The sequence below is a fragment of the Camarhynchus parvulus genome, chromosome Z (assembly GCF_901933205.1).
Source record: "Camarhynchus parvulus chromosome Z, STF_HiC, whole genome shotgun sequence".
In the NCBI taxonomy this organism is placed as follows: Eukaryota; Metazoa; Chordata; class Aves; order Passeriformes; family Thraupidae; genus Camarhynchus; species Camarhynchus parvulus.
Window position 1 is genome coordinate 51,931,468 of NC_044601.1, and position 12,717 is coordinate 51,944,184.

The window sequence follows — 12,717 nt, forward strand, 5'->3', positions numbered from 1 at the left end:
CAGTTTGAGCTCTTGTTTCTCCTCAGCGCATTTAGAGGCGCCAAATAGCGGCCATAGAGAACTTCACTGAGGGAAATTATGTATCTGATAGTAGTCTCTTTTAAAACCTTTAAAACCTTTAAAGGCAAAAGCTATTTGCTTTTTCAGTACTCAACTTTGAGGTTAGTATAATCTTTGTTTCGGTCTGGCATATGCAAGAAAAACAAGCCAAGCTGTGAAAAAAACAAAATGAGAAAAATAACACCATGTGCAAACCTGTGGTCTGACTTCACTTGTAGAAGCAGATGCTGTATGAAGGTGTTATTGCACTTTCTGAGGGCAGGGGCTAGGGCCTGAAATAAAGCTGTGTGGCATGATTCGATCTAGGCAGCACAGGGGAAGAATGAAAGAGTAGTGAGGAAGAGGAAGAAGAAGATAAGTCACTTTGACATTGTCTTCACTTGACACTGACACTTGGCAGGAGCTATATTATTTTCATACTCTATCACTGCACTGGGGCAACACCTTCCAGAGCCATCCATCAATCTTGACCATGTAAGTATGCATTAAATTCAATGAAATAGAGTTTCATGTCTTTGGGGACCAAATACAGGATCCTATAACTACCAAAACTGCAAGCCTGTCCTCCTGCCAGCCCCAGGGAACTTACACTGAGCAGGCAGGAAACAGACCTTGGCACCAGCCCAGAAGGAACTAAAAGCTAGCACAGCCTGTGACCGCTGCCCTAAACACCCTCCTCTTTTCTTGGGAGATCTTTCTGGGAAAACATATGATTGCCTTAAGCTCTTGGTAGTCTGCCTGCTTTTTAATTAGCAGATCACTTCGAATGAAACTGCAAAAGAATCTAGGTCTTTGGAAACATTGCCAATCTTCAAACAAAGAAAATTAAGAGACATGAATTTTAGCAGAAACAAGTGTTTTGCACTAGCTCTGCAGTGATTTAAGGAGAAAAAATGCTACCATACCTGCATATAAGAACAATCTATGACAATAAAATCCTGCAAGGGAAGTGACAAACTGAAGAGCAAATGTTTAATTCTATACTTAGTCCACCTTCTGTGTGTTTTATACTTTATTTGTTAAGTATGCCTATGCTAGAAACCTTAGAAATTAATACTTTACTGGAAACACAAAAACTAGTGTGCTGGAGAACAGGGAAAGCATGGAAAACAAAAACAGAGAATATACAGACCTATATGGGATTGTGAGGAACGGCTGGTGTGGAACTGAAAATTAAGAGGATAAGTTAGGTAATTGTCCTAGGGTGACTTTATGATGCTTGTATCCCCAGCTGTCTGTTCTGTTTATGCTGGGTATTAAGTTCTGCACCTTTAAGAATGGTTCTGAGACCTGAGGGGGAGAAGAAGCACAGACTGTTCTCACAGTCTGCACTGCACTGTCTGCAGCATGGACAGCAGAGGAAGCTCTCCTTTGCTCTTAGTTTTTAGCTGGCTGAGGCAGACAAGTTCCCCAGACTGTGGCATTTCTTTTTCTTGGAGCTGTTCAGCCCTGCTCTGAACTGAAAACCCAGAAAAACACCAGGAGCTCACACCTGTGGCTATTGGGAACCAGGAGGTGGCATTGTCCAGCATAGGATGGATTGATAAGAGACTGAGCAAGCCAAGGGACACCCCACAAGAAGGACTTTCTGAATTTGCCATCTCTTCCGAACAACAAAAAGTTCCATTGTTTAATATTATTAATTTTTTTCATGTTTGTAAGTACTTTGCTAGTTAAATAAACAAATTTTTCCACTTTTCTCCAAAGAAATATTTTCTGAACCAGCAGAAGGGAGGGGCCACTTGAATTTGCTTTCTAAAAAATACCTATTCAGAAGTTTCCTCCCAAATTTGCCCTAAAACAAGACAGCAATAAACCAAGAAGAGAAGAGAGACTTAGTCAATCAATAAAGATTAAAGTGAAGTAAGACTAGCAATAGACTCAAGTCACAAAGGATCATGAAGAACATTGTGTAAAAGCCCCAATTTTAATAATACATTTTCTATAAGGTGATGTTCTAGAAGTAAGCTGTTATATATGTTGATACATAATCCGGTGAATACGCTATTCATTGAACTAATTTGTTTGTCCCATTTTTAAGTAGAATACACTTATTTTAGGACAGACTGCAATAGCCTCTCTTCAACAGCTGAGGGCACTCCATGACCAGTTAAATGAAAAACACGGTTCTAACAAAGCCTAACGTAAGGCAGGAGAGCTATCTTCTAACCTGATAGGAGAAATCAAATTATGAGGCCAGCCAGGTGAAAGGTCAGGGCTGCCTGCCAAATAAATGTGGGCTGTCACCAGAGTCCAGCATGCATTGTGTAGGAGCATACCGAATTGGCTTAGATTGGCATACTGGGTAGGGAAATAGTATGAGTGGAACCAAATATTCAGAAAGTTCAGTTGAGAGTCAGTCTGGAAGCCATGTATACGGTGTCAGTCTGGATTTCATATAAAGTTTTGGTTTCCCTGGCAAAATCATGCTCATGAATACAGTGACGAAGACCCGTAATATTAATGAAGTTGGAAATCCAGGATTTAATATTCTTCTTTCTGGAAATTTAAGTCTCAGGACACCTCACTTTTATAAGGTATGGGTAAGAATAAGCAGTTCCTGATAAGACCTTCTTCCCACAAGCCAGTGGTCAGACAGCTTCTGACTGTCAAATTCCCATTCTTCATCTGAACCAGGGATTTATGCACACACAGTCTTTGCAGACCCTCGGCTTTTATGAACAGCTCTATACTTGGGTCAAAATGGAGCTGCAGGAATATATGATTGCTTTTTTTTCTAGAGACAGAAACAGAAGGAATGCCTGAGGCCTGAGGTTGGGCTAGGTTTGCCGTTTCTTGGCAGGGAAACCGTAACACTGTATACTGATTTGGCTACAGAGCTGCTACTATCTTAGCCAGTTTTCAAATAAGCTTCTTGCGCAGGCTGCCGGTACATTTGACCATTTTGCTAATGTAATTTGGAATAAAAAATGGGAGTATAGAGCACAGGCTAGAATGGCTTTCCTTTGCACAATATAAAAATATAAAAATTTACAAAAATATAGAACATTAACTACCATGTTATTTATCCAAGAGATCACCTTTAGAAGAAAGCAATTTTGCTTTGTAAAACCTCATAATAAACAGTACAGTGAACTTGGCACCTTGAGATGAGTGTTAGGTAAATGGTCCCTATGAGAAAGTGAGAAAACCTGCCTCCGAGTAACTTCTGCATAGGACAGCCCAGCAGCCTCATGGCCTTTTGTAACTCAGGGAACACAGCTTAAATACTTTGTTTCAGCAAAGTAGGTGAGAACAATAGTGTCAGTCCTGCTTATCAGAACACTTGGTGTACTTTAACCACGTGCTTGTGTCCTCTTAAAACCAAGCTTAACAATCTTCCCTAAACCTTTACCAGACAGAGCTTGTTTTCCTTACGCTTTTTACCATGTGCAGTACCACTTCATTCCAGAAGATGGAAAACGTGTACTTCTATTCTGCCTATTTCCCCTTTCCCCAAAAGCCTTTCAGCGCAGCAGACCAAAGCAATGTACTGACAAGTAACAAAGGGAAATCACGTTTATTTGTAATTTAGTTTGCAAAAACGGGTACTAATTTGGAGAAAGGTAAGGTTATGTGAGCGTAAAAGTATTTGCCTAGGAAGTCAATGCCTGTAAGACAAAGGACTAAGGGGGCACAGGACTGAACAGTGTCTATGTATCCCAATTTTTCCTTCTTTTTCTTTTTACCTCTACCCCTATGGTTAATGACTAGTAATACTAATGTGATTTGACTAGGTTTTGCAGAGTGAGTTAGGAAGGCACTTGAATGAAGCAGCAAATGCCTATTAAAAAACTGCAGACGAGGAATGTACACAATCCAGCACATTTAACACTTCAGCACTGTTACCTTCCTAAAGCAACACCTCTGGAGAGAAACAAATAAACAAATGGTCTACACTCTTGCTGGTTTTGGCTGGGGGGATTTTGTGTGTTAAGGCATGCATCCTGTTGCAGAAACCCTAAAATTAGGCTATTCTGTTATTTTAAGATGTGAAATGAGAGATTTTAAGCGACTGACACTGAAATAACTTACAGTTACGTGCACTGAGAGTCATTCCTACCAAATCAACTAGTCTTTGATTCTTACCAGCAACAAAAGCAGGTAGAAGTATTTTGTCTGCCACCAAGAAAATACTACTTCAGAAATGTGTAACACACTAAGAAAATGATGAACTTTGGCATTTTTGCATCTTCAGAAAGGACAAATGCAAGACTGTTTCACATTTCAGTATTGTTCTCCCAGACCAGACTTCACTTTCTAGCAATTGTCTGTACAGAGGCCCTATACTACAGTTGCCTTCAGGTGCCTTCCAACTTGATTTATTTGCTGCTTATGAAGAAATCTGAGAGCTGACTGTTGTTAGACAGCTGTGGGGTGTGTTCCTAGGCATGAGCTCTCCTTACCAAGGGAGGGACACGGTAGCCCCTTGGCAGTGGGCATTCATGCCAGTGATATGTACCATCTGAACGAGCCCATGTGCCTGAGCTCCATGCTGGCTCTGTCTATCTCTCTGCTGCGCTACAGCTGCTTTGGCACAGGCGGGACAAACTCCTTCTCTTCCTGACGTGCAGCAACAGGCACGCGTTACAGGGCTGCTCCTACAGCTCGGACGGTCCATCACCAACCCCCACTGTCCCGCACACAGCAAGCTGAAGCTCTCTTTGACGAGCCTGTAGCGGCCAGGGCAGCTTCCCCCGCTGTTGGGGGACAAGAGCCTGTTCGCCCCGCCGCTCCGCTCTGCTCCCTCCACACAGCTGGGCAAGGGAGGGCAGAACAGGACAGCCCGGTAAGAGGGCAGAACAGGTCAGCCCGGTGCTGCTCAGCTCTCCCCGGGGCCTGCCGGGGCGGGGCCGGGCCGCGCCGAGCCGGGCGGGCGGAGCGGAGTCCGGGCGGGACCGCCCCTCAGCGTTGGGGCGGAGCCGCCACCCGCTTCATAAAGGGCGAGCCGAGGAGCAGCTCAGCGTTGTGAGCAGAGCGGGTGGGAAGGGTGGGGCAGGTAGAGTGGGACCGAGGAGGGCAGGCAGGACGGAGCCGGCGGGGTGCGGTGATGGAGCTCCTACGGACTATCGCCCACCCACCGGGCGGCGGCGGTGCCAAGGGCTGCGAGGCGGCAGCGGGCAGAGCGGCCGGCGGCGAGTCGCGCAGGAAGAAGGCGGAGGAGCCGCCGCACCAGCACGGCCACCCCGCCGCCGAGGTGTCCCGGATTATTACCGACCCCACGACGGGAAAGCGTTACTGCCGCGGCAAGGTGCTCGGAAAGGTAATGGCCGCGCCGAGCCCCGTGCCGTCCCGAGGCGGTGGCCGGTGTGCCCCGCTCGCCGCCCTTCTCGGCCGGGCGGCCGATGGGCGCTGCCCCCGCGGGGCTGCGTTCCCCTGGAGAGCGGAGTGCGCTGCCGCCCACGACCTGGCAGCGCCGCCCGGGCCAGGCGCTATGGGTCCGAGCGCCCTTGCTGCCCCAGAATCGTGCCTCCGGCTCGGGCCAGCCCGCGGGAAAGACTTGGATGGTGCATGCGGGGAGTGGGGAGCTTGCGAGCCTTCCAACAGACGATGAACCCAGGACTTGTCCTTAGAAAATTGCCCTTTGCTAAGGAAGTTACGCTTCTTGACTAATACATGAGGTGGTGAATGACTAAGTGCAGGACTGCATTTATACCTGCTCTAATTACCTTTTTCTCCTGTGTCTCTCTAGGGTGGATTTGCAAAGTGTTACGAGATGACAGATTTGACAACAAATAAAGTTTATGCTGCGAAAATCATTCCTCACAGCAGAGTAGCAAAACCTCATCAAAGGGAGAAGGTATGTATGGATGAATGATTTTTTTCCCCCACAAACTCTTTGTGTGCTAGATTGCCTGCCTACCCCTTTTCCTGAAATGGTTCTGATAGAGCTGTCTGCTCAGCCTTGTGGAAGTACGGCTAACAACACCTTTCTTCTTTCCCACTGTCTTGTGTTTGCAGATTGATAAAGAGATTGAGCTGCACAGAATGCTTAATCATAGACATGTTGTGCAGTTTTACCACTACTTTGAAGACAGAGAGAATATTTACATTCTTCTGGAATACTGCAGTAGAAGGGTGAGCTTCAACTGGGAGAAATCTGGTATTTACTTACCTGGAGTCTGCAACTAATTTAAATGTGTGATGTGTAAAACATTTTTTTTGTGGCTTTAGTTGTTGTTTCTCTATGTACTCATTTACTTTTGCTTAAGGTGAATCTTGTGCATGAATTGTCAGTGACATTTCTGCCTTTGTTTTTCCTCTGCAGTCAATGGCTCACATCTTAAAAGCAAGGAAGGTATTGACAGAACCAGAAGTACGATACTACCTCAGGCAAATTGTGTCAGGGCTAAAGTATCTTCATGAACAGGAAATCTTACACAGGGATCTTAAACTAGGTAAGTTCTCCAGATTGCCAACTTCTAAACATACTCCTCCAGCCCTATCAGTGTTGTACCTCTTTATCCTTGTATGGGGATCTTTTGTTTAGTAGAATCAGCTTAATCTGTCTTTACAGTGGAAACTCATGCTGCTTAAGGGATGACATTAAGCATTCCGAATTTAAAAAAAAATCTTGCCTAGCTTCTGGCTCTGAACAAAGTATGACTCAGCACCTGTGGCAAATGCCTTCATACCTTGCCAGAGACGGACTAACTGGAATTTCTTTGTCTGCCAGGTAACTTCTTTATCAATGAGAACATGGAACTGAAGCTTGGTGACTTTGGCTTGGCAGCTAGGCTGGAACCACTGGAGCACAGGAGGCGGTAGGAACATCAAAAACGTATAGTCTGGTCGTAAATGAAACTAAATTCCTATGAAAATGAGAAGTCATGTTCCATAGCAAAAGCTAGTTACTGCCCCTCCAGTGTCGTGAAGATAAAATGAAAAAACATCTATGCTATTAAAGTTCCTACAGCTCCTCTTTAGATGTCTGAACTTGAGAGGAAAACCTGCCCTATGAAAAATAGCTCCTTCCTCTTTCTATTTGAAATATTAACCAGCTCTGTGGTGTCTTTGATTTTTTCAGAACAATATGTGGCACACCAAATTACCTCTCTCCAGAAGTCCTCAACAAACAAGGGCATGGCTGTGAATCTGATATATGGGCCTTAGGCTGTGTAATGTAAGTACTTTCCTGCCTTTGAAATGTATTATATCTGTCACTGGCTTAGGCTTCTGAGAGTTCAAAGGGGACGCAGTGCTGCATCCATTTACAGCATTTTATACATATGTAGCTCAATGCAGAAATTCTTCATGTTGGGAGATAGACAAAGCCTTTTTTTGTAGCTGTAGACACAAGTATGGTGGGTGTGTAAAATGAAACCGTTTTCCTTTGCCTTCAAACAGGTATACAATGCTGTTGGGAAGACCCCCGTTTGAGACTACAAATCTTAAAGAAACATACAGATGTATAAGGGAAGCAAGATACAGCCTGCCTTCATCTCTCTTGGCACCTGCAAAACACTTAATAGCTAGTATGTTGTCAAAAAACCCTGAAGATCGGCCCAGTTTAGATGAAATAATTCGACATGAATTCTTCTTACAGGTTTGTACTGTCTGCTATTAGTGGTGTAAAAAACAAAATCCACATAAAAATGCACTCTGTGGTCTAAAAAGTTTGTGTTGTATTTCCACAGGGCTTTACACCTGACAGACTTTCTGCAAGCTGTTGTCACACCGTCCCTGATTTCCATTTGTCAAGTCCTGCTAAAAATTTCTTCAAAAAAGCAGCTGCTGCTCTCTTTGGGGGGAAAAAGGATAAAGCCAGATACTTGGACACACATAGTAAGTTTGAAGTCTAGATATAGTCCACTTATTTCTATTGCATCAGTTTCATCATATTAGCATACATCTGTGAGATAGCAACAGAACACATCTGTGTCTTAGAGCTTTCCTGGCTTGGTTTTGACTTTTTCTTGATAAGTAAAGATGTTAGCCTGCCCACCTATGCCAGTTTACATACATGAATGCTTCTTACAGCATCCATATCTATATTGGTCATCTGTTAGTTTGTAAAGTGTATTGAAATTTAGTCTCCATTTGTGTATAATGGCATCATTTCTCTGGGAGACTATGGCAGGCTTAGAAGAAGCTGCTAGAGAGACACAATGTGTTTTCTACAGCTAACTTGTTATGCTTTCTGTAATTCAATAGCACTTCCAGATTCAGAGTTAATTTTTTTTTCCTGTGTTGCAGACAGGCTAGCTAAAGAAGATGAAGAAATCTACAAGCTCAGACATGATTTGAAGAAGACATCGATAACCCAGCAGGCCCCCAAACACAAGACAGATGAGGTATATGCAAGTGCAGTTCAAATCTGGTAACAGTTGGGTGGAGTAGCTATAATTAAATTATATTTGACTTGGATATCAGAACTGGGGCTGTACACAGCATAATCAAGCTTAAATGATTAGCAGAGCTGCTTTAAGAGGGCTTAAACAAGCATCACAAAGGTATGGTAGCCTTTGTAGGGAGACTATAAATTTTGGCTTTTGAGTAATTATAGTATCTGCCTAGACTCCATTGTTGCCTGTGCGTTAACTTGTCTGCCAGGTGCTATTTCTCAATATTCCAAATACAGGGCTTCAGTTCATAATTAACTAGGACTTCTTAAAAGAATAGATTGCTGAAATCTATCTTTTACTACTTGGTGTTCAGACCTGCACACATCTGCTCCCTTGCTAGGGTAGGAGAGTAGAAAACTGATTAATAGCCTGTGAGATGCAAATTGAAGATCTAAAGAATGGAAAGACCTGGAGTGCTGCTGTAAGCTAAGTCTAGCAGCAGCTCCTTTGTAATCTTTGTACATGAATACCAGTTTCCCTAGAATTTATCATTTGCTGAGAAACAGGAGAGCCATGCAAAACTTGTGTATAAGCCTTGACTTGTGTTATGTTTGATGTTTACATGTCTGACATCTCTTCTAGGAGATTCAGCCTCTTATCACAACAGTGGTGAAGCCGGGAGCATTGCCAGAAACTAAGCAGATTGGAGACTCCATTCGGATGATAGTCAGAGGAACTTTGGGAAGCTGCAGCAGTAGCAGTGAATGTAAGTGCAGCAAAATGTGATGTCTAAGTCTGAATCCCGCTTTATTTTCCTCATATCTTAAAAGCTTGAAGCAAACATTGCTTTTATAGTCTTATTTTTGATGTTGCAAAAGCCAATAATTTTGAAAAATTTTAAATTAGAAAGTCATTAAGGCTAGATTTCTTAAAATCTATGTAACTCAAAAGTTTAGAATGAAAATCTTCTCCCTATGTGCTCTTGTCAGTCTAATAATCCTTTCTTTTCAGGTTTGGAAGACAGTACTATGGGAAGCGTTGCTGATACAGTTGCAAGAGTATTAAGGGGATGTCTGGAGAATATGCCAGAAGCAGATAGCAACCCCAAAGAACAGCTGACAGCATCCTTCCAGTGGGTTACAAAATGGGTGGACTACTCCAACAAGTACGGCTTTGGATACCAGCTGTCAGATCACACTGTTGGTGTCCTCTTTAACAATGGAGCACATATGAGCCTTCTGCCAGACAAAAAGTAAGAATCGATACAAAGCAAACAACTCACTAAAGCAGTTTAAACATGAAATACTTGTTTCTCATCACTAACCACCTTATTTTTTTTTTCCTCTTTCAGGACTGTGCATTACTATGCTGAGCTAGGCCAGTGCTCTGTCTTCCCAGCCACAGAGGCCCCTGAACAGTTCATCAGCCAAGTAACTGTACTGAAGTATTTCTCTCACTATATGGAGGAGAACCTTATGGATGTAAGTTCAGCATCTTCAGGGTCCTGTGCTGTAAAAATACACTAAATGTAAACTGAGTGCTTAACGTAGTCTGTTCCTTTTCCTAGGGAGGAGACTTGCCCAGCCTAACAGATGTACGCAGGCCCAGGCTTTACCTCTTACAGTGGCTCAAATCTGATAAAGCATTAATGATGCTCTTCAATGATGGCACGTTTCAAGTAAGTGTAATACCATCATCCAGGGAAAAGGTCTTAAAATACCTTATTGCATTAAAACTAGGAAAACCTCAGAAATTGAGAGGAGAAAGGAGACAAACAGCCACTCTACTTCTCTTTTACAGGTGAATTTCTACCATGATCACACAAAAGTTATAATTTGCAATCAGAGTGAGGAATATCTCCTTACCTACATAAATGAAGACAGGATATCCACAACGTTTCGTCTGACAACTCTTCTGGTTTCGGGATGTTCATTGGAACTAAAACACAGAATGGAATATGCTTTGAACATGCTGCTGCAGCGATGTAACTGAAGGAATTGACTCTGTTAAACCAAATGGACTCTCTTGTTCACTGTGAATCTGCAGTGGAGATGGTGGAGCAACTAGTATGTTGATGATGGATGTGTGGTGGTACGAAAACTGGACTGTCCAAGTGTGCTGGGCACACATCTATTAGAAGCCTAAACCTACTTGTTGGAGTAAAATGTTGTGACAAGGACTTCTTCGGATCATAGTTTTCCTTGCTTCATGTGTGTTAAAGATATAATTTGACTTGAACTCGGAGCAGAGTGTGTCTGTTTGCTCTGTAAGAGAGCATCTCTGGTGGAGTTAAACTGTGAATACACATTTGGAAAGGGAGGGAAGGGAGAGCTCCGTTGTTGGGGATAATTGTAACAAGCAGCTTCTGGTTGCTTAACTGTGAACTATGGCCATACTGTTTTTTTTCCTTATTTTTCAAAAATACCCACACTTGTGGCTGGCAAAGTGCATTCCTTGTTAATTTTTTTTTAATTTATTACAGCCTAAAGTGAAGTATTTATTACTTTTTTTTTTTGGACCTTGGCATTTTGAATATAAATCTGTTGGCAATAAAGAATGGAAATCTGAACCGTCATTATCTACTCTTTCTCCTATATAACTGAGCATGCTTTACTTTGCATTACAAGAAATCTCTCAGATTTGCTTTCTATCTTCTATTTTTAAAAAGTCTGCTACAGGTCTGGCTATGAAGGGTAGGCAGGTTTATCTGTGACTATGCCCACTTACAGTCACAAACACCAACACAGCTATTGTTAATTATAGTTGCAATCCTAAAATAACTGCTGATGGAGCTTACAGACTAATGATGTAGGCCTTGACACTAGTTATTGGCCTAAGAGCTTAAAACAAAACTATGGATCTCTTCAGGATACTACATCTCAAAATTGATGTTTAACACTGACTGATAGGAATGCTTTCTTCTGGGTGGTATGTTAGAGACTGAAGGATAAGGGGCTGTGTGAATTCTTGCTGGGAAAGCACTGCTCTTATCAAGGGGCTGAGAATCCTGATACCTCAACAGCAGACTGAATTGACCATACCTGTCACTTTGCCTCTACTGAGCTTTATTTTGTCTTTCCACCCTTGGTTAAATGGTTACCCTAGTAAAGTAAAATCAAAAGGGTGAAAAAATTAAAGAGTGACTTAGTGTATACCATAAATTGTAATTTTGTTTTAGTAACACTTATGGCCATTTAAAGTTATCAGTTGGGTATAGAAAGCCCAAAGTTTACACTAGGTTTTCTGAGACCAACATAGGGATGGCCTGCTGCTTTCTGCAATCCTACTGCTTCTAAACATCCACTTGCATAACTAATGGCTTTCCAAAACTGAAGGCAGTGCCAGTTGTCAGTTAAAACCATGCAAATAGATGCAATTAAGGAGAAATCATGGACTCCAGGCAGGGGGAAATTGTCTGACTTTTGGACTGGGCTTTATTTCTCTTAGATATTGCATAGCACCTGGACCTGTATAAACATATAGCTGTCTCCAAGTAACTGTTCTGATGCAAAAGCAAGCAGTTAATTGCTTACTTGACCTATTGTTCCTATAACTGAATGAGGCCTTTTCTGAACAACATCAACTGCCATTGGTGTATCAATCACAGCAGCTGAATGTAAGGTAACAGGCAGAGTAATAAAATGCAGACTAAACAAAGTACAGATGTCAATCTGAAATAGTGAGCAGAGTACTTCATCTTGCAACAAGCGCATATAACTGTGATGGGGTTTGTTGTATCGAATACCTTGCATTAGGTAATATTTATTTACTTCTCAAGTCTAGACAGGAAGACCCAATTGACTTCTTCAGATGGATTCATTAATGTAACTCTAGGCAGTTCAGTGAAGTTAAATATATACTTGCTATAGTGAGCAAAATTCAGCTTCCCAGCTGTCTGCTTTCTTCATGGGATAATGGCTGATTTTATTCCTGAGAGGCCATGACTTACCTAATTCTGCTGCACACATATAGCTACTGTTGTGTTCTTTTCCCTAACAAAGTAAAATCTCCCTTTTTGTTTAGGACACCAGTTAACATACAATTTGCATGCACTTCAAAAACAAAATTTACTAGGGCTATAGTACTTCACATGGAAAAACCACTATTTGTTCAACTTTTGTGTGCTAGAGAAAGTACAAACCTTTATTCAGTTGCTATGATTTCTTTGTGTACCAAAATCATGTTTGCATGGCTATAATTCAGGCTTGTGTAAGCAAACCAGCCAGCTTTTAATGTAGAATATTTAAAAATGTATGTAAAGGTTCCAGGAGGCTAGTTGTTTGTGGAGGGTTGATACCTCACTAAAATAAGTTAAGTGAATCAGCTATTTATATGCAGTGTTTATGCTCAGTGGTTGCTAAATCCTTATGTA

General features: G+C 42.3%; 1 protein-coding gene across 1 annotated transcript; it reads left to right on the forward strand.

Moving 5' to 3' along the window:
- Positions 1 to 5,029: 5,029 nt before the first annotated feature.
- Positions 5,030 to 10,912, forward strand: PLK2 (polo like kinase 2). Its single transcript, XM_030969125.1, has 14 exons — positions 5,030 to 5,323; positions 5,753 to 5,860; positions 6,022 to 6,138; positions 6,329 to 6,458; positions 6,737 to 6,824; positions 7,088 to 7,183; positions 7,408 to 7,606; positions 7,698 to 7,845; positions 8,257 to 8,354; positions 8,988 to 9,111; positions 9,357 to 9,597; positions 9,697 to 9,826; positions 9,913 to 10,023; positions 10,146 to 10,912. The coding sequence occupies exons 1-14, from the start codon at positions 5,111 to 5,113 to the stop codon at positions 10,335 to 10,337; spliced, it is 1,995 nt and encodes a 664-aa protein (XP_030824985.1). The 5' UTR covers positions 5,030 to 5,110; the 3' UTR covers positions 10,338 to 10,912.
- Positions 10,913 to 12,717: the final 1,805 nt, after the last annotated feature.